The sequence below is a fragment of the Phymastichus coffea genome, unplaced genomic scaffold, assembly GCF_024137745.1.
Source record: "Phymastichus coffea isolate CEN01 unplaced genomic scaffold, Cenicafe_Pcof_1.1 PCOF00007, whole genome shotgun sequence".
Classification (NCBI taxonomy): domain Eukaryota; kingdom Metazoa; phylum Arthropoda; class Insecta; order Hymenoptera; family Eulophidae; genus Phymastichus; species Phymastichus coffea.
In genome coordinates, this window is record NW_026706818.1 from 2,782,658 (window position 1) to 2,810,244 (window position 27,587).

The following is a 27,587-nucleotide window of genomic DNA, read 5'->3' on the forward strand; positions in this document are numbered from 1 at the left end:
AGTTTGCGGATTGGCAGCATTCCCGTGCGGTATAGAAAGCCAGACGGGAGGGCTTGCCTTTACCAGCTTCGCCTAAACCCGGAACCCGAAAATATGTGAGAATAGATGTAAGTGTTTTACAAAGTATATTTGTATATTGGTATATTGATATATCTGATTAATTTGTTTCCTGTTTGCTTGTTAGTTTCAGAGATGGAAATTAGTGCGTACTCTGAGGCATTGCGATCGAGTGACGCAGACGGCCTTCTTCTTGGGAGAATACGGTCCAGATGAAGATACTTGGAATCTTCGTGAATTATTTTTTTATGATTTGTTAGTGTATTGTAACGGTTTTCGTCGAGTATGTGTGGAGGTTTTTAGTGGGTTTTACAATGTAATCATAGGTCCAAGTGTAGACCATCGATATAATTATAATTGTATATGAGTGTAATTATATTTGTAAACATAATTGTAATTTTGTAAAAATAAATCTTTTTTTCCTTTTGTTTTTTAGATAAGAAATTTGTTTTTAATTTAGATTCCTAAAGCGAATATCTCGCTACCCTCCCCGCTTAAAATGTGGCCATGACGTAAAGCATTTGGGGTACTGAACAACACGACAATTAGACTTTTGTTGAAAATAGGTCATGTTTGTATTTGATTATTGTTGATTCGAGAGGTATGTTTTGTTGAGGAATAGGACAGTGGGTATCAGGGTAAATTTGTATTTTGACGTATGTGTCGTTCAGGTTTGTTTGTTTTATGTCCAGTTGAATTTCTGCGTTTTGTTTGTTATTTTTTGTCATACTGTCATGGTTTTGTCGTCCTAGTATCATTAGCAGGTGGGTTATTGAGCTGAAGAAGGTCCATAGTAGGTTCATAGACCAGCCATAAACCATGTGCAGCGTATATCCTCTGATAATGGTGTCAATCGTCAATTTTATTATTTGCAGTAATATTAATATCATTATGATTACTGACGAGATTGATCCGCACGTGATCAGTTTGTTGAACATGTGATTCCACGTGCTTTCAGCCAATTTCGTGAGTGTATTTTCTGTAAAAATGTTCTTTGTTGTTCCTTCTCCTGATATCTCTTTAGCTATAATATTTAACAGAGATGCTTTTTCCATGGGGAACATTATTTATTGTTGTAATTGGCCCAATTCTTATTGTGAGTATATGCCGCTAGTTGCTAATGAATCTATGGATTCAAATTTCCATTTTATGTTTGTGTTAGGTTTGAGTGTTTGTGGTGGTATTGTTTCCATTGGTTTGGGCGTTAATTTTATCCATTTGTTGTTTACTTTGTAGTATATAGGTATTATGGAGTTGCAGTTCATTGGAGTACCTTTTCTTTTGAGGATATGTGTTTTTGGAGTAAGAAACCAGGTTTCATTGCCTGAAATTACTGGTAATTCGTTCTAGCATTCGCTAAGGTGCTGTGCCTTCACTACAGTAGGGGTGCATTTTATGACATGAACTGCTTCTCCTGCGATCCTGGCAATATATCCAGGTTTCTTCATGATGTATGCGAATTCGTCAGGGAAGAGGGTTGCAAGGGATAGGGAGTTTTGTATTGTTTTCCTCTCTACTTCGCACCTATCTGTAATGATTTTTCTGTAAAGGTCATTCAGCTGTCTGCCCAAATGCTTTTCGACATATATCGTACAAATTTAAAATTTACGTATGTGAATAAATCTATGTTGACCTTGCTTTTGCTAGTAACAGTATCTTTATCGAATTTGTATTTGTTGAAGTTATTGTTTTCTTCCGCGATAAAGAGTTTTGGGTGTTCTGTTCTTATGAACTCTCTGTAGCATTTCAATATTTTATCTTTGGCTGTTAAAGCAAAGGTCGTGTCGCTAGTGTTTACCATGTATATTATATCGTTATTATGTGTGTTAAAATATTTTGTTACTGGACCTTTATATAAAATATCATAAGTGTTAGTAAAACATTCTTTCTGAGGTAAAATGTCCCAAAATGTATAACCCCCGTCAGAGTCTACGCAAGTTGTGTCTGAAAATTTACAGGTCGTTCCTGAGCTTAAATGTAATTTGTCATTACTCAGACAAATTTTCATAGCATAGGCTTGTATTAATATGATTTTAATTGTGCCTTGAACAAGTACCTTATTCCATGATCTGAACCTGTCTGCGTAGGCTACGCCGCTGCAGCTTCCTGCATTGCCAGCAAAGTCTATGTCCTTGGTTGTTGTGGCGTTTATTTATAAATCGGCAATTGTATGAAAATTGTCATACTTAAAAATTCTCGTTTCGTGGATAGTTTGACATTGTTCATGGCTCAATTCATACAAGTAATCTTGTTCTCCGTTTTGTTCAGGTTCGAGGCGTCCGAATAATCCGCATTGGTATACTGTCCCATGGATTTCAATTTTGATTTGATGTACTGGAACATTTCTAAATTCGGCTGCTTGAATAAGTTCTATATTTACTATTGTTGAGTTTATGGTTTAGGTGTTAAAGTCGCATTCGTCAGCGTCCAGTAGGGAGAATGTTGTGATTTTGGTGTTTGTGGTGCCGCAGTGATATCCAATGTATGCATAAGTAATTTGAAAGAATGTAATGAATAACGTTATTTTTGAATACATGATATCTTTGTCCTAAAACAGAGAAAAGTTTATCAGTTTATATACTCTTGTGTAATATTAATTTATTTGCATGAACTGTATTCGGTTTTCCACCCTTATTTATTGTTACGTTATATTTATCTGTGATGTTTAATATTTCAAAGGGACCCAGGTTGCGATTCTTTTCTAATTTTCCTGGTTTAGGTTCTTTAATGAGCCACACTTGATCTCCTATTTTGAAATTGCAAGGGTTTATGTGGCGATCATAATATTTTTTTGATTTTTCTTTTGCTGTTATGAGGTTTTCTCGCGCTAAGCATGCAATATCCTGCATGTTTTGTATAAGTATTGATAGATAATTATTGAATGTTGGCAATTGTTCTGAAGTTTTTAACGGTTCACTAGATGGTAATCGTGGTGGATAAGCGAAAACCAGTACATGCGGAGTAAATCTATGTGCGCTGTGAACGCTTGTGTTGTAATGAAATTGGGCTAATTCTAATAAATTGTCCCATTCAATTTTTTTACTAGAAAAATTTTTCAAATATTCACAAAGGGGGTGATGTGCTCTTGCTAGGGAGCCGTTTGATTGTGGTGAAAATGCGGTTGTTTCTATTTTTGCAATTTTAAATCTACGAGCAATGGTTTTTAAAATTTTACTTGTAACGTTTGCTCCTCTGTCGGTGAGGACTACTTTTGGTGAACTGAAAATACATATAAATCTTTTGATTAGGGCGTTTTCAATTGTTTCTGCGGTTTGATCAATGAGTGGAACAACTATTATGAATTTTGAGTGTAGGTCTTGTATAGAAAGAATGTATTTGTTCTGATTATTAGTAACGTTTAGAGGTCCTACTATGTCCATTGCAATTTTGTCGAATGTTTTCATGGGAGTGTCCGTTATTATCATTGGTTGTCTAGTTTTTATTCTTTTTAGTTTATTTCTTTGACAAGTTTTACAATTTTTGATACGGTTCTCTATATCAGTTTTCAGATTTTCCCAATAGTATTTGTTCTTTATTCTGTTCCATGTTCTGTTGATTCCCGAATGTCCTCCTAGTGCGCTTAAGTGATATTGGTCGAATATACTGTCTCGGTCTGTGAGTTTTACGTAGTCGATGTAATTTAGGCAAATGATAATTTTAGTTTCAGAAGTTTCGAATGTTGTTGCTAGAATGTTTTCTATTTCGGTCCAATGTATGTTTTTTAATTGTAGGTCTCTTGAGATGCTGAATGTTGTTATTTTCCTGCGAATTATTAATGTTCTTAATAATTTGACGAGACCTTTGAGATTCTCCTTTATCCTCATAGCGGACTATCTTGTGTCAAGACAGGCTATGAAGATATTTTTTGTTCCTGACCTTATTATTTCAATTTCCTGGGGCTGTAGATTTTTGTCTGGTTGTATCTGTTTGAATTTTATTATTCTTTCTGTTGCGTTATCTAATGATTGATGTTTGTTGTCGATAAAATGTATAATGTTGTCTTTTCTTGATTCGATGGGTTTTTCCGTAAATCAAATGTTATGTTGTTTCTGTATTTTTGCTTCATTATTTGTTTTTTCTTCGTTTTCCATATGTACTTGTGCTTGTGTAATATTTTTATTTCTATTTTCTTTTTCTTTGTCTTGTTTTCTTGTTATTTTGATTTGTTCCTCTTGTTTTTCTTGTACTTGTCGTTCATTTGTATTTATTTTGCCAGGTTTGTACATAATATCATAATCAAAATCTGCTAGTTTTAGTCTCCATTTTTGTACTCTTGAATTGTTATCTGCTTATTTGAAGGATAACAATGGTTTGTGATCACTAACGATGGTAAATTTGTTTCCGTATATGTAATTCTTAAATGTCTTTATTGTGAATACTATGCCAAGTGCTTCTTTTTCGTATGTATGGTATTTTTTCTCTGCTGATTTTAAGATTCTTGATGCAAATGCTATTGGTCTGTCATCACCAATCTCTCCTTGAGAGTGTTATGTCGCGACTACGTAGCCGTGACATGTAGTTTTAAAATATGTATGATCATTCATTTATTAGTAAATATTATAGTAACAGGAACTTTCCTGGGTTATTATTTCGAGTTAAGTTGGCTGTTTAGCTTTATCTTGATAAAGTATATATGAGGTCGGTCGGTAATGATGCACGAACACTCGATTTAAGTAATTATTTATTTATTCAATGACAGAAATGGTTTCTCAAAAATAACAGTAGGTGAATTATACGTTGTTCGGCTGTCGCGCGTCGCGAATCAGCCCGTAAGAACTTTAACAAATTTTAATGTTATTGAGTAGTCGCGCGTCGCGAATCAACTGCCGAATAGTCGAGTCTTCTGTTTTTATATTGACTCTTCGGCCCATATTAATGTGTTGAGTAATCAAAAAATCAAAATGTCGGGCGCCCCAAATTTTCGGACTACTCATCTTTTAATTTCGCTGAGTTTGTATTTTGTAAAAATGCCGTTCGTTGTTTATACATTATTTCGTTTTTCAATTGATTGCTGATGAAATCAAAATGAAGAAATAGTTACGTCTCGGGACGTAACAAGAGAGTACACAACCCAGCGCGTAGTGTTTGAAGCATCTGTTGTAATGATGAATGGTTTTTTCTTATCTGGGTATTAAAGAACTGGAGTTGTGCATAGGGCATTTTTTAATTTTTCAAATGCTTTTTGTCTTTCTTCAGTCCAAATAAATGGTTGTTCTTTTTGCAGTAAATCTATGATAGGTTTTGCTATTTGTGAGAAGTTTCCAATAAAGCGTCTGTAGTAGCTTGTTAGGCCTAAGAATTCTCTGATATTTTTGATGGTTTTCGGGATAGGAAATTTCTTTATTGCTTCTATTTTCTTTGGGTCTGTTTTGATGCCTTCCTCACTTATAATGTGGCCTAAGAATTCTACTTCCTTTTGGATAAATTTGCATTTACTCGTTTCAATTTTTAATCCTGCCATTCTTAATTTTTCTGCTATGAGTTTGAATCATTTATTATGTTCTTCAACCGTATTTGCAACGATAATTATATTATCGATTTACAGCTAACAGAACCCTTTTTCCAATAGGTGTCCGAGTACTTTTGTTAGTGCTCTTTGGAAGACCCTAGGTGAGTTTATTAGTCCGAAAGGTAATACTTTGAATTCAAAACGTCCCAAGCCAGGGATACTAAATGCCGTTTTATGTATATCTGACTCTTTCATTTTTAGTTGATGAAATCCGGAAACCATATCGATGGTGGTAAAAACTTTGTTTTTTCCTATGCAGTCGAAAATTTCCAATATATTGGGTATAAAATATGGATCTGGAATAGTTTTTGGATTCAATTTTCGATAATCTATCACCATTCTCCATTTTTTCTTTCCGTCTTTTGTTAATCCCTTTTTTGGCACGATCCATATTGGCGCGTTAAATGCACTTGTTGAGGGTCTAATTAAGTTATTTGTAATTAGCTTCTTTGTTTCATCACATGCGATTTGTTTAAGTGTATATGGCAGAGGAAATTGTTTAACATATACTGGTTTATCATCAGTTAAATTAATTTCGTGTTCTTCTATGTTGCATTGGCCAAGTATATCTCCTTCTAACCAGCACATGTCTTCGAATGACAGTATTAAATTTTCTATGTTTTCTTTTTTACGTTGAGTCAGGTGTTCTAAGTTTATTGTATCTATTAATTGCTTTCGTCGTATTTTTATTTCGTGTTCTTGTGTCTCTTTTTGTGCGATTTCGTTGTGCGTAGTTGTAAATATATGTGTAGATTTTAAATTAGTTTCTTTAGGTGTGAATTTTTCATTGATGTTTTTGAAGTTATTTTCTATATCATTCATAATGTGAATTTGCTGGTTCGTCATTTTATCGTATTTTCTGTCAATCTCTCCTGCAACGTTATCTTTTAACGTGTCGCAAAAATTTGAATAATCATTAATAGTGTAATTTTCTTCGGTTTCATTGAATTCGTCTTCCAGGGCTTTACTAATATTTCCAATAAATTGTGCCAAGCTTGAGTGATAGTTAGGTTCAGATAATATTTTTGTTTCTGGATTTCCATACATTTGATCATTCGTACTATTTTTCGTTTCTTTTTGTATGTCACTTATTATATTTAAGATTTGTGTTACATCTTTATGTATTGATACTTCTTTGCTGTGTGTTGTCGTATTTGTTTCGATATCATTGTTGTCTACTATGTATTTTTTGTCAAATGCTACGGGTTCCCATGTGTCATGATGTTCGTTAATTTCTTTTGATGTTTGTACTGTAAATGTGTTTGTTTGATTTCTGCTAGTAGTTTCTTTTAATGGCACTTTTTGATTGTTTATTTCCAAGTAACCTCTATCTAATCTTAATTTGTGTTTGGAGAAAGCATTTATTCCTATTATTCCATCGTAAGGAATAGAAAAGTTATCTGGTGCTACATGGAAATCAAATGGTTCATCTGCAATATGCATTTGTGTTGAGCCTATTGTTCTTATGGCGTCTTCTGTGATTCTTGATATAGATATTTGTTCATTTCTATTTAAATGCTTTTGTGGAATGCTGCTATTTTTGATAATGTTCAGTTGTGCTCCACTATCTACTCGTTGTTGCAGTTTGTTATTCGAATTTGGTTCAACTATTTCTATGTACTTGAGAAGGTTTTTAAGTTTGACAATGTATATTTTGGTACAGTCGTTTGTAATTTGGTGGTTAATATCAGTACTGTTTTTAGTTATATCTGTCTGTAGCATGGTACTCTCTATTTTCTTTATATTTTCTTCGAATTCGCTGTATATATCTGTGTGTTGTTTTACTTGTGTTGGGAGAGTGGATGTTTCGTCGTGGAACGTTTTTATTGTCTGCTCATTCCTTAGGCGTTCCTTCCCAATGGATCTCCATAGTTTTCCAAGTTTGTCCCATGTTTGCGACATTGCTCTGTTGTATGACCGACGCCTTTACAGGTTCTGCAAAATACTCTTTCTTCTTGTAATCTTTTAATGTTTTCACAGTTATCTATGTTATGTCCTGTTTCGTTGCAACCTTCGCATGTGATTGAAATATTTTGAGGTGGATAATTTTTTAGTGCTTGTAGTTTCCTACATTCACTTGCTGTGTGACCCATATTTTTGCAATAAGCGCAGAATTTTTTCCTTTGATCGTTGTTAAAATTGTTTCTGTAGCCGTTATTGTACTTTCTATTGTAGGTGTTGTAGTTTTGTGTTGTTTGCTGGGGGTTTGCAGATTGTTGTGTATTCGCGATTTTTCTGCAGAACTTTGCTGTGTGACCTAATTGATCACATAATTGGCATTTGTAACTTGATTTGCTTTTTTGTTCTGTGAAATATATTCGCGCTTCTTCACAATCTTGTTCTTCATGTCCCTGTTCTTGGCATAGGGTGCATATTCTATAGGGTGATCTATTTTTACCTGTTGTGCAAAATTTGATAGAGTGACCTTTTTTGTTGCATTTTTTACAAAAGACTTCAGGGAACTCTTGCGTTGGATGACTTCCCTCTTCGCAAATATCGTATTTGTTTACTTTTTGTGTGATTTTGTTTTTACACTTGATGGCTTCATGTCCCGTTTCTCCGCATTTCCAACATTTTATGTAGTCGGCAATGTAGGGGCATTGACCTATCTCATGTCCTAATTCATGACAGTATTGGCAATGGATATTTCTTCGTTTGTTTAGTGGGCAAGCGCTTATTGAGTGTCCTTTTTGGCTACAGTATTTGCATATCAAATTGATTTTGTCTACTGAATTTTTACAGTTATTGGAAAAGTGATCTGATCCTTTACAATAGACGCATGCTGCAGAATAGCAAAATAGCGCTTCGTGTTGGGTGTCATGACAAATTTGAAATATCATAATTTTTTTTGGTAGTTCGGGTCTATAATAATCATTGTATTCGGCATATGTGTTGTTAATTGCCACATTGTCTGTTGCTTTTCTAATATTTATGTCATTTTCAATTTCGATAGCTTTTTTGGACATTTCTTGTAATGTTGTCTCGTTGCCTAGTTCGTATTTTATTTCTGCTCGCATTCCTTTCTTAAAGCATTTTGCTGCGTCTGCATCTAATTCTTCATAGAAATTCTTCCTGGCTATTTCATTTGTTTCTTGTATTCTATATATTTCTTTTATTTCTAATACTAGTTGACATAATCTATTTGTATATTGAATAATTCATTCTGTATTTCCTTGTGTTATTTTGCGTATCCTAGCACGCAGTTCGTGTACGTCTTCTTGAATTGAATATAGACTTCGTATTGCTGTAATTAATTCGTCTATTGTTTCCACACAGCTGTTTTCTAAAGCTTCTTCTGCTTCTCCCTTCATTCTCACTTTCAATAGTTCTACTACATTGCGTTCATCTTGGTTATCTACTAGATTTTTTACTCGTCGTAGTTTCCTGATGTACTTTGCGGGTGGCATATTTTTACCATCGAAGTCCGGGACATAATTTACCAATTCTTTGAGAGATAATTTGATTGGATGTGAATTTGCCATATTTAATGGGTTTGTTGCTGGGCTTGTGATACGTTAGTTTCCTTGAATTTGTTTTCCTTGAATTTGCTGAGTGTTTCTTTCACTCTCTTTTTCTTTTGTGTATTGTGTTTTATTTATTTGCCTAATGTCTTTTTTTGAGTCTTTACTGTTCTAGTGTTGGTTAATAGATTCGTCAGAGATTTTTGGTAATGCGTGTTGTGTGTAGACTGATTCTTCGTTTTTGTTTATGGTGAATAATATTTACTTTGCTGTCCCTAATATTAGATTTTATTCACATAAAAGTCCTCCAATGTCTAAATATCTATCGTGTTTTTCTAAGTCAAATATGTCGAACGTCTGGTCTAGTAGTGAATATCTGTCTGAATCAGTGTAGTCTGTTCTGTTTGTTTGCTTTTCTGTTAAATCAATTAATTGGTTAGCTGCTGGTATGATTTTCCTTATTGTTCCCGTAATTTTCACTTTTTCTGCGATTTCTTCTTGGGTCTTAATCTTAGTCGGCGATCTTCGTAGTTTGTTACTTTTTTTGAAAGCTAATTCATCCAGTCCTTTTTCTAAAAGGTCTTCTAATTATAGATTCTTGTCGATTTGTGATCGCGTAAGTTTCCTAATTACGGATGATGTGTTCTTCGTTGTGCTGGATTTCTTGCTCATTTGGACATTGCACTTGATAATCAACGGCATAAACAAAGGGAATTCGACAAAATCAAAATAGAGTGAAGTAGGGAAAAATATATAAAATAAGAAAAATAATTGTTAACAAAAAATTATGGTAGAAATATATAGAAACACTATTACTTATTGAGCTGTTAAAAATAATTTGTTAGATAAATAATAATATATATTGTCTGATTTTCGTACCGGAACCAATTGTTACGTCTCGTGCATCAACTACGAATAGCTAATGAATGAGACGTTCTAATATGTTGACTAGTGGTTGGATATGTCTCACTTATAATAAATGTATGTGGAAATGTATGTCTGATAATTGCACTACCTTGATAATCGTAGTTTTTTAATTGTTGACAGAAATGCAGCAGGCTTTAACTGCTTGTAGAATTTTATAAATGTAGCAGGCTCTAATTGCTTGTTGAATTGTATAAATGTAGCAGGCTCTAACTGCTTGTTGAATTGTATAAATGTAGCAGGCTCTAACTGCTTGTTGAATTATTTTGGGTAGGTCGTTGAATAATTACTTACACGATATTACTTTGTAACAGTCGCGAGTTTATTAAGTAAAGTAATCACCAATTGTCGGACCGGTGTGTACGGAGTTGAGTCTTACAGGTACTTATTGACTGACTGACGGACTACTGATCAACTGCCTGAGTGTAATTTGTTTATTCCTTTTTATATCTTTTATAGCTCTTTTCAGGTCAGTATTGCGATATGGTGTGACATTTTGTTTTTGTGAATATGAATTTTTGCGTTTGGTAACTTTTATTAGGAATGTCATTTACCTTGTGTTTCGTCAGCTTTTTGCTGACGTGCGAGTAGTTTAGCAGCTTTGAATTTCATAAATGTGCATTTGTTACAAAAAATGATGCGTCGTAAGCCGTAACACTTTATTTCGGAGTGTCATTCACCTCGCGTTTCGTCAGCTGACGTGCGAGTAGGTTAGCAGCTTTGAATTTCATGAATGTGCATTTGTTACAAAAAGGATGCGTCGTAAGACGTAACACAACAACGACGCATAATACTCTCCGATGATTGTTTATACTTTTTTCAAATAGTCAACGAAAATAATTCCATGTGCATTCCAAAAAATAGTGGCCATAACCTTGCCGGTCGATTTCACTGTCTTCGCCTTCTTTGGAGCTGATTAACCTTTGACAATCTATTGTTTTGACTATTCCTTCGTCTCAGGAGTGTAGTAGTATATCCAGGTTTTGTCTATAGTTATGAATAGACGCAGAAATCGAGCATCAGCGACCATCACTTGACTGCGTCTGTTCTTGACTGAGAGCAAACGCGACACCCATCTTGCCGAAATTTTTCTCATGTCCAATTTTTCATGCAAAATCGAAATGACTATATTTTTTGAAACCCCTGTAGCCTCAATAATTTCACGCAATTTTATTCTTCGGTCATTCAACACCATGTCATGAATTTTATTGATCATTTTCGGAGTGCTCACGTCTACACGATAGCCTGAACGATGATCATCTGCAGTCATTGAACGGTCACGTTTAAATTTATTTACCCAATTGTAAACAGTTGCAAACACCTGGGCAGATACACCATGAACTGCATCTAACTCAGCTTTGATTTCTTTCGGTGTAAGGTTTTTTAAATAGAAATTTTTTATCACCTCTCGGAACTTAATTTAATTTAATTAATTTAAACATTGTTAACAAGAAACAAAAGTTATTCACTTTGATCGACAATAAAAACGGAACTAATCAATAAATCTGGCTGAACTTCGACAGCACTCTATTTAATAGTGACGCTTGTTGATGCAACATAAATTAGGATGCTTTGACCGCCAACTCTTGGATTTGCTAAGGACTTATTGACCCACCCTCGTACAATAAGCTACTATTAGCTTCATTCTTCCAAATTTTTCTAGTACTTTTTCTATACATTTACATTGATCCAAATTAATAATTTCGTTTCCTAGATCTCGTGTAACTTTCATTCCTAAATATTTTTTATGCCCTTCTAACATTTCATTTAAAAGCTTTACATGATTTCTCTTCAATTTCTCTGAATCATTGCTGAATATAATGATATCATTAACATACAAAGCCATTAAAACCATCTTCTTATTTAATCTCCATGTATTCAAACAAGGATCATGAATATAATTTTTTAGTCCTACATTATTTACCTCTTCATTAAACTTTTGATCCAATCGGACTGACTTTCAATCCGTAAGCTGCTTTTTTTAGTTTACAAATTTTGATTTTTCTCTCATTTTCATACTGCACTGTATCCTCTGGAATTTCAATGTAGATCTTATCATCTAAGATTTCGTTCAAGAAAACTGTCTTTACGACAGTTCTCAATAACTTCTATCTCATACTTATTTATTACTGTCAGCAAAGATCTTATTGTGTTAAGTTTAGACACCGGTACATACGTTTCATTAAGCTCATAATTATTCTGGTCTCTGAATTTTTTAATTATGAATTCAGCTCTGTAAATAATCAATTCTTCCTCTGAAATCTTTCTTTTGAATAACCATTTGGAGATCAAGAATTTTTATTTATTTTTGTCTACTAAGTTCCATACTTCGTTATTTGTATATGACTTTAATTCTTCTTTAATAGCCTCTAACCACTTGTCTTGATCTGAAGTTTGGAGAGCTTCTTTTGCAGTGGTTGGATTTTCATTTAAAGAGGCAATCAAAGTTGCGACTCGTACATCCTCTTTTTCTATTGTTTCTTTATATTCTTTTTCTTTGCTCTGAACTTTATATTCAAAGACTGGATTTCGATTAGGGTTACTCTTAATTTTTCTTTCTCGCATTTTCTTTCTTTTTTTCTCTGAATGCTCTTATACTTTCGTTGATTTTTTCATCATAAGATTCCTCTTCACTATCACAGATTCTTGAATTTTTGTTTGAATTTTATTGTCATTGTGTATTCTACTTTTTGATTCGGATCTTTTTGATTTCCCTACATCTTTTGAATCCAGGTATTTCTCTATTTCTGTCTATGTTATCTCTAATTGTTTTTCCTTGATATTTTGGTATACGTTCTGAGTGAGTATTAAAGATTATCAGAGTCGTATTCTAATCCATGGTAGTAGAATCCCAACCATAGAGCTGTCAATCGAAAACAAACTACTGTTATATTAAGCTGTACACAAACCAATTTGGACTTATGATATTTATCTCTGGTGTGCTGTTGCAAGCTTGAAAATAAAAATAATTGAAAGATTTCAATCAAAAGTACTATGTAGTATAGTACGGGCCCCTTGGTTCGTTATAAATAAAATTATTAGAAATGATCTACAAGTTCCATCAGTCAAAGAAAAAATTAAAACATTCTATGAAAAATATAATTCCAAACTTCAAAATCACCGAAATAAACTTGTCAACAAGCTACTCAAGACATCCATTACAAATACCAGATTAAAGAAACATAAAATCCTAAGTACATAAATAAATAAATAAATTGTAATTTTACAAGCAGCTTGAAATACAAAGATAGAATACTCAATGAACTATTCTATTAATTATGTATATTTCTTTGCTAAACTGTAATCAAATTTACTTATTGCCTCAATATGCGAGGCAGATTGTAAATAAATATGGATATAATAAAAAAAAATGTAAGAACTTTGGGTTATAAATATTAGTTGTAATATTTGACATAATTAAAAAGATATAATTATTCATAATAAAAACAAATTGAATCAAGTAGGAATCGAAGCCTCTATCCAAATCGTAGAAAACGAATAAAATCGTCTTGCAGCGTTCAGCTCATATTGCTACTTCGCTCTGCTCACCAGCGAGCGTGATATGCCAGGCGCACGTTCACTTCCCCTTTTCTCCGTGAGACTCACATAGGCTTCTCATACATTTTTTAGCTGTACGTGTAGTAGACCCTGCCATTCTTTCTTGAAATTATACGTCAGTTTCGACGCTTTAGCCACTGAGGGCGTTCAATTCATCAGCTTTCATCGGTTACGTTTCGTACCATTGAAGTTAGTAATCTCTCTGTTCGTCTCTAGTTGATGATTGCTTCAGAAATGAACATCCGCGTATGCAAAAAACACAATCCTAATTAAAAATGCGATAACGAACAAACAGAAATTAGCAATTAAAGAAATTGATAAAAAGAAGAATTAGAGATGTTGAACGACTTTTACAAATACGTCATGATCATTCTTTTACTGATTCTGTAACCGGTAACATGTAAGAAGGAAAAGCAAGAATTGAATATTTAGGCATTATTCATCTAAAATTTTGTTGAATTATATTATTGTATACTTTTCTTATTATTATATTATTATATTATTATATACTTTCCTTCATTACTATAGCTTGTATTTGTCGTTCAGGAATTAAATTTGATTTATCATAAAACTAATTGATCATAGAATTGTATTATTTTAATGAAATTAAAATGTTTTCAAGGAGATTTGTTTTTGTATAGGTGGAATCGACTTGATAGAACGAGTAGATATATTTAAATGAATAGAAAGATACTAATATAATTAGTTCCAAAGATATATGCAGAATTGTCCATAGTTGAGAAAATTAAGTGCGCCCCATGTGTCTTCCTTCGTTATTCTTCTTTGATTGATTCGTAATGTATTTCAAATAAGATTTCGCATCATGTTCTTATCAGGATATCTATCGTTCTTATTCTCATCGCATTTTAACGACAATCAACGGATTTGATCGAGAAGCCTCAACCATCGATATCTTAACGAATGATAACAAATAAAGTATCAGAAGTATCGTAAATAAATCGTTCATAGTACGAGTAAATAAATGTTTGCTTATAATTGGTACTTTTTATTAATTGTGTTAAATTGTTAATTTTTTATTATTATGAAGAGTTATGATTTATTATTACTTAACAATCGGTTAGTGTGGTTAACTCAATTTGTAGTTTAGCTAATTCATTATTATTATCTACCTATTTACTTATAATGAATAAATGAAGTACTAGCAGATAATAATTAGTAATAAAATTATTTAATTTTCTACACCGGAGTCACGTTAACATAACAACGGTCTCACCTATTCAGGATTTTCTGTAATCAAAAGAGAGAATTATTTGAATAATAAAGTGTCTGATATATAATATTGTGAACACATATCTAAAAATTGTTGGAAGAAGTTGTCTGTATATCCGTTTTACACACACTTCGTGTTCAATTGCTTGTACGTAAACCGTGTAGCCACGGTTGTATTTGTATTGTATCTCGCTTGTGTATGACGTTTAGAATAGAACATAAGATTTTTTTCTGTTTACTTTTTCTTATTACTGAAATAAAAGAAAATTTATGGGGAAGATTCACGCTTCCATAACATTATTGATACCTCTACATAAATATTAACAAATGTTCTTATATCTCCATGTATCTTTTATCCTATATGTGTCACTCATTTTTTTACGAGAAAAGTAACAGAGAAACAGAAGACAATATTTAGATAGATAAATAGATAAAGAAACACAAATATTATGAGAGAAATAGTAAGATTAAGATAGTAACAAACCTCAGATAATTTTATACGTGAACCACTTATGCGAGGGCCTTCATCTGGAGGAGTTAGAAGTGCGACTGATGTTACAATAAGTGCTAGAACTGCGATGATCACAAGCAAGGCAATGAGAATACCACGCCAATTCCTCTGATTCGGATTTGTAGATACCAATTCCTATAATATACATTATAACATGTAGAAAATATTAATGTAAACAATTTCTACATAATTTGTTATATTTTAACACTAATATTACCTCTTTCATACTATACCCTTGTAATTTTTATCAACTTAATAAATAAGATAATAATAATTATCATAACAATTTTATAACTATCAAAAATATAGCATTATATGGTCAAATAACGTGAAATTAATTTGCGACAAGAAATTTTGGAAGATAAATCCGTCGGCAAAATCTCATCACCGACTACCCATTGGCGACTAAACTCCTCGACTTATTTTATGGGTACTAAACTGCTTTTCTTAGATTGTAGCAGTCTTTGGGAATTCGAGTCGGAAACGCGAAAAACAGGCTTGCAGAACATCAATCATCTTCTACATATATTAAATTTTACATTTGCCATGGGTAGGTTTTCCCGTCACAAAATGGCGGGTTCTTTACCAACAGCTGATTATTTATCTTTTCTCGTACGATTCCAGAGATTGGCCGGTCTAGTTCTTGTATACAATTCTTCTTCCACGTCAAGGTACGAGTAGAATTAATAGGCGAATCGGAAAATTTAATTCACTATCGCCTTCCGAATGCAGACAAATTTGTAATACATAAGTAATGAAATTTTAAACTGAAATTTTCATCATCATATAGTCCATTTTCTTAATCCTTACTTTCTTCATCAATATAATAATCTTTGTCTGTGTTTGTCTCATTTTAACTTTCTTACATGACATGGAAACTTTTCAAATCGTTTGCTATAATTTTTTTGAACAATACAAGGGGGGTCAATAAGTCATTACAAAATCCAAGAGATGGCGCTCGTCACGCTTAAATTATGATGTTTTTGGCAAGCAATACTACTAAGTAAATATCGTACAAAGTTTTAGCTCGATTAATTAAGTCGTTTTTTTGTGATCGTTGGTTGAACAAAAAGTTATAGGTTTATTTGAAAAATGGAAAAAAACAGAGTTTCGAGCGGTGATAAACATTTTTGTTTGAAAGGCCTTACACTAAAAGATATCACAGTTGAGTTGAACGCCGTTCATGGCAAGTTTGCCCCTGTGCTTAAGACTGTTTATAACTGGGTAAATGAATTTAAACGCGGCCGTACAACAACAAAAGATGAACCTCGTTCAGGACACCTCGCAGAAGTGAGTACCCCCGAAATGGTCAACAAAATCCACGATATGGTGTTGAGTGATAGAAGATTAAAATTGCGAGAATTAGTTTAGACCACAGGGGTATCAAAGGGTACAATCATTTCGATTTTGTATGAAAAATTTGGGATGAAAAAAATATCAGCAAGATGGGTGCCGCGTTTGCTCACTGTTGAAAACAAACGAATCTGCGTGGTTACCTCTAAGGCTCTTTTGGCACACATACGTCGTAATCCGGAAGACTTTTGGCGTCGACTCGTAACTGTAGACGAAACATGGGTACATCACTACACTCCTGAAACTAAAGAACAGTCCAATCAATGAATTACCGCAGGACAACCAGCCCCAAAGAAGGCAAAGACAGTAAAGTCAGCTGGCAAGATTATGGCTACGGTTTTCTGGAATGCGTATGGAATCATCTACATCGACTACTTGGAAAAGGGCCAAAATCATTTGACAATATTATTCGAATTAATTGACCATCCATCATACTCGCCTGATTTGGCTCCCAGTGACTTTTTCTTATTTCCTAACCCCAAAAAATAGCTTGCCTGACAACAATTCACGTCGAATGAAGAAGTCATCGCCGAAACAAATGCCTATTTTGAGGGTTTTCAGAAATCATATTTTTCTGATGGCTTAAAAAACTAGAAGGCCGTTTAATAAAATGTATTGACCTTCAAGGAGATTATGTTGAAAAATTGTACAGGAAAACTTTTTTTTTCTTCTTTTTGTAAAGACTTATTGACCTCCCCTCGTATATAAAAACTTTTCCCGAAAATTAATTGAAGTATACGAATTCGATTGAGGATTGGAGTAAATCGTGAAAGAAGGTTTACAAATAAAATAAAATAATTACATTAGTTTTATTGTCGTGATTTGAATTAACACAATTAATTAGACCCGTGAAAGACAGATTTAATTCTGAATTTACTAATGATATTATTACAAGTGATCGCTCGCAGTAATAATCGAGGCGATAAGGAAACAGAACATATTTGATAAGAAAAGAGGGGGGAGAGTTCTGCTACTTACGGGTGCACGTGATCGCCGCAAACCGTGTGGAGGAGACAACCTTGGCACTTCCACCGCGGGTAGCCTTTACGTCTCGAGAACGGAATCAGCCCTTACCGCCGCGTGAGTAAATATACATCCTTCCGTGTTGGTGATGGGCTCCCGGGAAACAAACTCCCACTCCAGCAGCGTAATGTGGGTTGAGTCCAGTTGATATGGGCGAATTCACTTATCATTTCAGAGATAACTAGGCACTACAAAGCGCGTTCCAAGCTATCAGCACTCATACAAGAAGAGATCTAGCTACTACTAGATTAAGCGCTTCGACCAAAGAACATAAAGTGGCTAACTCAGTGAGAAGTAAACCATTGCACCTCAAACAAAAGACTAACTAGTTCTCGCCCTCTCTTCTTTTGATGAGGCAACGCAAACCTCCCGTTGTTAAGAGAAATGGAAGGGAAAGCGTCACAATTAGGCTATTGGACTAATGCCGGTCAATGCACGGTCTGGTTCACAACCGCGCGACACATGTAAAGGAGACGCTAGATCAAGCGCGTATGATCTTGCCCTGGGGAAAACCCTGTTTTCGGCTGTGCTAAAACGTGCTCTCGCTCTGGTCAAGCGCACCGATGATTGTCGGTAAAAAGTGCGCTTGGATCGTAAACATTTTTAATATGTACAAATTAATTGATTATTGTTCAGTTTTTCAAATTTCTTAATATTTATTATTTTCATTGGGAAATATATGCCATCAAATTTAAGTTCGTTCACTTTATATTTTTTCATTTCATCTCCATGATCGGCTGGATAAAGGGCTGATAAAACAGGACATTTTAAACACTGATTATTATTATTTTTAACATTCATGCAAGTTTTTTTTATTTGCTAAGAACGCTGGCAATGGAATATCTGAGAATGGTTTAAGAGAATTATGCTTATTCATATTGATTGTTAAACCGACTCTTATTTTCAGAGTTCAATCTGAGTCTCTTTCTTGAAATTCTTTCATACTGTTTAATATTACTTGCTTAATGTCATTTTTGAACCAAGAATCGAGATTAGTTGTATTATAAATAAAAACGATTTTAGTATTGAAATATTCAATTTCATTATTCTTTCCTTCATCTCGTTTTTTAACAATGGACTAAGCTGCCATCTCAGTATTTATTTTCTAAGAATTACATGTATAAAGAAACCTTTTTACTTGTAATTTCAAAAATTCATATGCATCAATCCAAAAAGAATTGACATTTAAGCGAATATGATTAACAATTATAGTTGATTTAATTCGATTCTTGAAAGCAGATTATATAGGACACTATACAATAGACTTTTATAAAGTTATTGAATTTAAATATAAGAGAAATCAAAAATGAAGCACATATCTGATTTTCCTGTGCGATCGCCCTACTTAAATCAGGATTACTTTGTATATATTTCCTAATATATTCTGATGGTGCCTTTGTTATACTCGTATCTTTCCATCGAATAAAATCTTCAGTAACAAAAATATTCTTTTGAAAATATGTTCTTCATAATTTTTGTATGGGTTTTTTCAAAATATTCAATAGAATACATATGTACACACACACACATATACTATACATATGTATATATGTATGTATATATATGGGCCTGTCTAATACTTTTCAACCAAAACCGTGCGTACGTGGGTAACCGATTTCGACGCTGATAATTTTTTGAAGATAACCATAAAAAAATAACACATTTATATCATTAGAAATTAGCCTATGTGATCAAGGAGCTTGTAAATTGGTTGTAACGTACAGTACGCTTTTTTCAATTTTCGCTCATCTTCAAAGCTCTGTAAAAAATTCAATTTTCAATATTTTAGATTCTTTCAACTAGCGAATTTTTCGTTCGTTTTTCGAAAGACAAGAAAAATATTACCCTTTATACTTTTTCAAAGTAAAAATTCACTTATTGCATCTCAAAGTAGATTCAAAATGTAAAAAATGACAATTTTAACCAAATTCAATCCTCTGTAACTTTTTTGTAGCAATTCCAAATTTGGCTGAAAATTTTACCAGATATCCTTCAAATCATACCAAAAAGAAGTATATAATGTTGATACGATACTTGTTTGTGTATCGGAAGAATAACATGTTATTTTTCAATCTTATTTCTAGTTATACATCTGCGCTTAGTATTGTTTTCTCCTGCAAATATTGGTTTTTTCCAACTATATTTCAAGATAATAGGTCTTAAATTTATTGCTTTGAGTAAATTGCCTCCGAAAGAATCATAAAAAATTTCAAAAATCAAATCATCAGCGTTCGTGTCACTTAATCAGAGTTACTGGGATATTGCAAAAAAAGTTAGGTTAAGTAGATTCACAACTTTATTAATCATCAACTTTATCATCATAATAAAACATTGTTAACTATTTTATTGATTGTGCGCATGCGCGTTCTCATTTCTCATCTGTGTCTGACACAGGTAAGAAATGAAAACGCTTGTTTACAATATTTAAAATAGGAGCTAATTAGCAGTAGCAAAGAAACTGTTCCTTTTTAGAGGCGAGCTTTATGACGTACTATGGTCAAGTTTCAATAGTTATGACAGTCTGTACACCATCTGTTCAATGTTGATTTATGATCACTTATTTGTTTTTATTTTCAAGTGAAAAACTATAACATACTAATAAGCTGAATATAACATTATATATTGTTTTAGACACACAATCTGATGCACTAATTAGTTTCTTTGATTTCTTAAATGTTCAATTTGAAAATGTTAATTACTTCAAACTCGGTTCCGGCTCGATTCTCAACTACACTTACTAAAACTTCAAACTATTTTAGCTTATCTGAAATTCAATTTTCATTATTGATATATTTATTAATTAAGTAATTATGATTTTCTCTGATAATCAGTGCTCATGACGATAAACGCTTCTTGATACCTGGAACCACCGAAACACTTCTTTGGGATCATTACGACATCTCATTGGTGGATAGGGAGGAGATAGAAGCGTTGGGAATGATCGCAGTCTAGCCGTCGACCGCCGCACTATGGGCTAAAATGAAAAATGTTGTGACAAAATAAAATTGCATGCGATAGAAACACGATATGGAAATGAATCAAAGGCTGTTTTAAACCTGAAGTGATGCTGAATACAGGAAAATTATTCCGATTCAAAAATATTCAATTTGACCTTGAAAATTTCAAGGTCAAAGTCACAACTTTCACAAAAAAAAACCACTTTAACGTTTTTTAACACACTCAGCGATTTTCTTTTGAAAAAGTAAGACAGCCATTGTGTAGGCCTTGAAAAACTACATCTAAAAACGCTCTTCAAAAAATTTTTTTCAATTATTGGTCATCGAGGTACGTATCCTGAAAGGTACACATCTTTTCAAGTAGAAAGACTCGGAAATGGTTAGAAATGGTTTTATATTCTGATTCATTATCAATCAATATTATATTGCCATTTAATATTTACAGACCAAATGCAAATAGCAATGTATCCGAAGATAGTCAAAATACACAGTCGGATGAAGAATGTAATGAACAAGAAGAAACTGAAATATATTCGGTCGATGAATTAGACTGTGATATTGTTATAGACATTTAAATGTATTTCATTAGATTGTAAGTATGTGTTGTATAAACAAGAATCTTTCCATTTCTATTATTTTTTTTTGTTTTAATTGTGACATACTCTTACTAAAACTACCACTATAGGTGTGAATGTGTGTGTGTACGCGAAATTCGTACTTTTCATCCGGTCATTGAGGGTTGCTAGTACTGCCATTGGGTTTTTCGGGAATTTATAGTATTGACATTGGATTATTAGGGGGGAAGTTCTTATTTGGGGGTTATTACCATTGCCGTAGGGTTATTATGGGTATATTAATGGATTAGTAGGGGGTGACAGCATTTTTTTATACGTAGAATTTCATGCAGAATTCAAATCCACGATAAAAAGTAGGTGTTTCTGTCGAAAAAACCCCTTGACCTAGAAATGACCTTGACGAAACATGTTCAAGGTCAATATAAATGTTACAGAAATATGGCCCCTTCAATGTTAAAGAACTTTTGTATGAGACAATTTTTCGCTTTCCCAGATTATTTCCGAGTTTTTCTACTTGAAAAAATGTGTAGCTTTCAGGATACGTACCTCGATGACCAATAATTGAAAAAAATTTTTTGAAGAGCGTTTTTAGATGTAGTTTTTCAAGGCCTACACAATGGCTGTCTTACTTTTTCAAAAAAAAAATCGCTGAGTGTGTTAAAAAACGTTAAAGTGGTTTTTTTTTGTGAAAGTTGTGACTTTGACCTTGAAATTTTCAAGGTCAAATTGAATATTTTTGAATCGGAATAATTTTCCTGTATTCAGCATCACTTCAGGTTTAAAACAGCGTTTGATTCATTTCCATATCGTGTTTCTATCGCATGCAATTTTATTTTGTCACAACATTTTTCATTTTAGCCCATAGTGCGCCGTCGAGCCGCCAACCGCCGCCGCCGTCCAGCTACCGAAAATGACTGGAGTGGGTAACGGGTTATATCAATTAGAACCCGAGGCTGCAGAGCTCATTCTCATCAAGAAAAAATTACTTGCAACGACAAGTAGTGAGCAGCAGCAGTAGTAGTCTTCTCATTTCGTTCTTAGTCAACTTGCTCCAAAGAAAAGAAAGTTACTGGAAGATCGTTTTGTCGATAAAATTAAGAAAAAAGTTTCGTGATTGAAATTACTCGAGGTAATTGTGATTTGGTGAATTTTTTTTTGTTTTAAGTCAACTTAAAAATTATTTGTTCTACAGATGGAACTTGCGCAGCTAAAAAATATAGATTGTCATCAATTCAAACGCACTAAGAAGATTCGCGAATTGGAGATAGAATCCAAGTACATGATCACTACACTGAAACCAGTTGAAAGACGATTCGGTGTAAAAGTCGTAAGTGAAGTGAACGCCGAGTTTCAGCTATTTCTACCAAACAAGAGATAACGACTGCATTAATCATGAATGAAAAACTGCTGAACGATATGGCAGATTACGCTAAATAACTTAAATTATTTCTCACCTACGAAGGCGATGGCTGTAAATATATATCAATGTACGTATAAGAAGAAAAAAACACTATTTTTATATTTTACAAATCAAATGTGTGTTTATTTATTAATTCTTTAATCTATATAGGTTTTTTATAGTTCGGTTATATTTATCTAACTATTATATGAATCATCAAATCCTAACCATTGAAACTTGATTACCACGCCTTTTAATAACTTTTCTACTAGATAGATATCGGGACACTTTGTTTTCTGAAGTTCTTGCTCGTGGAAGCCACCTAGGATAGGCTGATTTTGATAATTTTTCAAAAGATAAGTAATTAAATTTATTTGTGCCACACGAACAATTGTAAATATTTCCGATGACCAATTTATTGTATATCCTTTTTCAAAATTTGCTTCGCTTTGCTTACTCTGATTTTGTCACCAACTTCAAACTTTGACTTTTTTCTTCTTGCAACGTCTTGTATAAAATTTTTTAATACTTGAGCTTAATTCGCCGCTGTAACGTGGATAGGTTTTATATGAATAGTTCTGTGTTTGCGATTATTGTATGCAGCTGTGAGCTCTGGTATTATATCCAACCATTAATAGCTCCCATGGAGACTAAACTTTTTCCACACAACATTCTTGAACGTGCGATTAAATCCTTAGCATATTGAAGCTTCCATTGAACTATAGATAGAGTATAGATAGATATTACATTTTTTCATGAGAGCTTTAAAACCTGCATTGTAGGATTCCTTGCCTTTATCCATATGTGGATTCTTTGTCCGTCTACCTTTCGTTAAAATAGATTTCATGGTTGCTGTCACATCGCTATCGGTTTTCCTTTTCACTGACACAGTCCACGCGTATTTGGAATAATTATCAATTATCGTGAGAAGCCAATTGTAGCCGCTATTTTGCCTTGAGTAGGCCACTACTGAGTGGTGTCATACTTATCGACGTTATCAGTAGAATAATTGATTTCGTATTTTGATTTTTTTTGTTTAGTAATTTCGGCTTTTTAACAATAAAAGCTTCGGGAAGATTTTCCTTCTCACTTATTAAATTTTTTATTGGATTCACTCCGCTTATTATGGCTTTAAGAGGATCGACTATTGGTTTGAATATCTTATTCAAGACTTCGTCGGTATAATCTCGGATATGCTTAAATAAACTAAATTTTTGTCTTATTGAGTCTTGCGCTTTTACGAGTTGAGAAAGCACATGGTTTTCCCGTTGAAAAACAGCCATGTTGACGCTTCAACGATTGTTGAGAGACTGTATACTCCATTACTATCGTGATATATTTATAATAAAACAATCAAAACCCTTTCGATATCTTCCACAATTTTTAGCTCAATCTTTATTGATCGCTAAAAACCCATATTTATCATCCAACCAGCAGTTTGCAAAAAGTTCTTTAAATTTATTGTAAGTCATATCAGAATTCACATGGTTCTCATATATATGTTTCGTATTTGCTTTATTTTGTCGAACAACTGCCAATAAATGCACGCGTACTTTAACGAGAGATAGAAACAGTCGACGCCTTTATGTCTGCCTATACAAAAGAAAGCGCGTACATTGTCCTGTTTCTCACAGACGATGTCAAATATCATGATCGAATTAGGTACTGCATGCTCGGGATCGATCACGGATTCGTGCTCTTTGAACGGAAAATACTTCACTCCGTCTATCGGCTTTAATATCTCTTCCAATAATTTATACTTTGGCTGATCGAGCCATTTCGAGTACACGTAAACATTTTCGAATCTAACGCCATTGGGGTGAGTGATAAGCGTCAAAAGACTGTTGGTCTTGCCACAGTTGGACGGACCACAAAAAATAGCTCTGATGCTATTCGGCAGTAAGTCTCCGTGACGCTTTGGTTGCTTATGCTCCCGCACGATGACGTCAAAATTTTCTATGGGAAGTTTTACAGTTTGTTTCTTGAAATTCATACTCACGAGACAGAGTTCGAACGATAACTGACCACATGGCTATATATATACCTACTTTTATAGTTACAAATGTTAGTCCTGTGTTGGACTTGATCGAGTGATGATCATATGCAAATGGAAAAGAGCAAAGAAAAAACGAGGATTGGTCAATGATATCATCAATAAACTTCCATTTGAGCTAAATATTCTAGACTAACAATATTGCGGACCAGGAACTGAGTTATAGACAGTTTAACTCTCCGTGATCCAAGAATCAATCCTCTCGACGCAGCTCGCAAGCAACACGATATAGCGTATTCGAAAAATCGAGAAAATATACAGACTAGAAATATTGCAGACAAAGCTTTAGCTGAAAAAGCGTTCAATAGATTCTTCACTAAGGGTTCTAGTTTTGGTGAGAAATGAGCTGTTTATGCTGTATCTAACGCCATGGAATTAAAATCAAAGTTTAGTATATGGGTCCAAAAAGAGTAAAAAAATCAAGCCGAAAGGACGCAAGAAAACTAAAAAGTTAGTTCGTTTGAAAAGCGTGATTAAAGCGGCCACATTCAAATGGTCAAAGGGTAAATGTGCTTGCAAAGACATTGGTTCTGCAATGTTAAAAGCTCGTACAACCCTTAAAAAAGCTAGTGGAAAAGCAAACATCAACGTTCTCGAATTCTGCCAATATCAACTATGATGGGTGGAACTTTACCCTTTTACCAATTTTTGCAGGTATAAGTGCAACTGGTGCTCCACCTAGCGGCACCGCGGGAATCGCAAAAGCTATGAACGATGCAAAATCTGCAAAACAGCAATTGGAAGAGAACAAGAGATACAACAAAACGATGGAGGCTATTACTCCGGGAAATGTCTTGTATTTCAAACCTTATAAAAAAGGCTATGGATATTATTTCAAGCCTTATCTGGAATCAGGTTTGAAAAAAAAGACATCAAAATATAGTTACCGGATAGAGCCCCCATAAACATTGACTTGATGAAGTATGCAAAAATTTTGAATATACCAAATTTTCGCGGAATCTTCATGAAAAATGACTTACCGAGTTCTGAACCATATTATTACGAATCAGTTATAGTCAATCTTGATGATGTAGAAGGAGCAGGGACGCACTGGGTGGTTTATCGGAAAATCGGAAAAAGACTTCACATATTTTAATAGCTTTTATAGGTAGAGATCTTGGGCCACCTATTGATTTAATGATGTATCTTGGTGATATCGAGACCAAATATAATACGAAAAATATCAAGATTTCAATACTCACGTATGCGATCATCTTTGTTTACAGTTTTTGTGTGAGGGTATAAAAGTAAAGGCAACGAAAAAATATTGGTAGTCATATTCGGACAGTCATGTAGGATGTGTTAACTTTGACTCTCTTCGGTAATACTTCACTGTTGGAAGCGCACTATTTCCCACCAATTGAAATATCACAGCATAAATATTACAAATTAGGCTTAGTCGAGTTTCTAACGTTCAATTCGATACCTAATATTGTCATAAATAATAATAAATTTTACGTCGAAAATCAAGTTATCAACATACCTGTCGGGACCTACGAGAACGACGACAATGAAAAATTTCTTCGAAGAGATGCATAGCATGTCCGCACTGATAATAATATAATATTAAGTTTGAAACCAAATAACATTTTGTATTGTACAATCAAGTGTTCTGAACCTGTTGATTTTCGTTCACAGAAATCTGTTGGACGATTGTTGGATTTTTCACAACGTACGACATTAGAGTCAAACGATTCTCACAACTCTGTTCTCCGGTCAGTATTCTCGAGGTGATTGCTGTGAGAGTCCAGTGTCATATAACCCCTGGCGCTTCCTTGAACAGAACACTGTTCACGATATTCACGAATTTTTTCTCGCAATACCACCTGGATATAAAATTATTGAAATTCTCTCTAATGTGATTTATCTTTCAATTATGATAAAGTCTGTAGATTATTGACAATTACGCATCGTCGATCAAGACAGAAATTTCATTAATTTTCGTGGTAAAGTCATAACCATCACATTACACCTCAGAAGCGTAGGACGGAAATTGTTTACGATTCAAAGAGTGGTAGGGGCTATATAAATACTGAAAAATGCAAACCCACCATCAGTCGTCGACTGAAATTGAAAATGTCAACACGGCGAACTCCAGTCATCAATCGTCATCTGAAAGGGAAAGCTTTAACACGTAAAAGTATAAAGTTCCTAAAAGTCTTGGGCTAAGAGTAGTTCTAAGTGGAAAATAAATTGCCTAATTTTTTTTGCTGCTTTAAATGAAATAATGGAGAACATTCTAGAAATACAGTCACCTGTGGTCTTCGATGAATCTTTAGCTCATTTCGAGATCCACGCTCATCAACCTTACACTAATTCATCGTTCGAAAATAGTGACGAGATTCGTATATCAATTCAACATCAAGACTTGCGTCTTTTAACATCTCGCAACTCGTTACACATTTGTGGACGATTATGTAACAACAATAACACTTTGTTAACGAATGCTAATTTTGTTAATAATGCCATTTGTCACATGTTTGAAGAAATTAGGTATGAGCTGAACGCTATAGAAATATATAAATGTAAGAACGTTGGTCTCACAACAGTTATGAAGAACTGGTTATCTCTCACTCTAAGTCAAACTTTATTTACCGAAAATGCCGGATGGAGAAATATAAAACAAGAAGACTGTAAAATAACTAATGCGAATGGCGAGTTTTATATTTTGATTTCTCTGAGCTTGATACTTGGATACGCTGAGGACTATCGCAAAGCGCTGGTGATGATGAAACATGAATTAATTCTCATAAGATCGAGTATCGATGTTAATACAGTTTATGAAACGAATAAGACCGTCAACGACGTTGAAGCTTACGAAGAATTCAAGATTGATGTACCACGTCTCGAATAGCTTATGCTTTGTGTGTCTGCATCGAATGTAAAGAAAATATATCTACTCGACTTTCTGAAAAGCGAACGAAGTATTTCAATGAGTTTTCTACGTCATCTTAGCCTTCCAAAATAATGGAAAAAA

The 27,587-nt window shown here is 33.7% G+C and overlaps 1 protein-coding gene across 10 annotated transcripts in view; it reads right to left on the reverse strand.

Annotated features, from left to right (window-relative positions):
• LOC131669021 (inactive dipeptidyl peptidase 10) overlaps positions 1-27,587 on the reverse strand; it is a 1,674,792-nt gene that overhangs the window by 1,506,497 nt on the left and 140,708 nt on the right. For 7 of the 10 annotated variants that reach the window (XM_058943594.1, XM_058943586.1, XM_058943627.1 and 4 more), the window contains exon 2: positions 15,224-15,385. In XM_058943594.1, coding sequence (XP_058799577.1) covers positions 15,224-15,385 — 162 coding nt within the window. Of the gene's footprint in view, positions 1-15,223; positions 15,386-27,587 lie in introns of those variants that run through there. The other 3 variants (XM_058943603.1, XM_058943635.1, XM_058943645.1) reach the window with 1 other exon arrangement.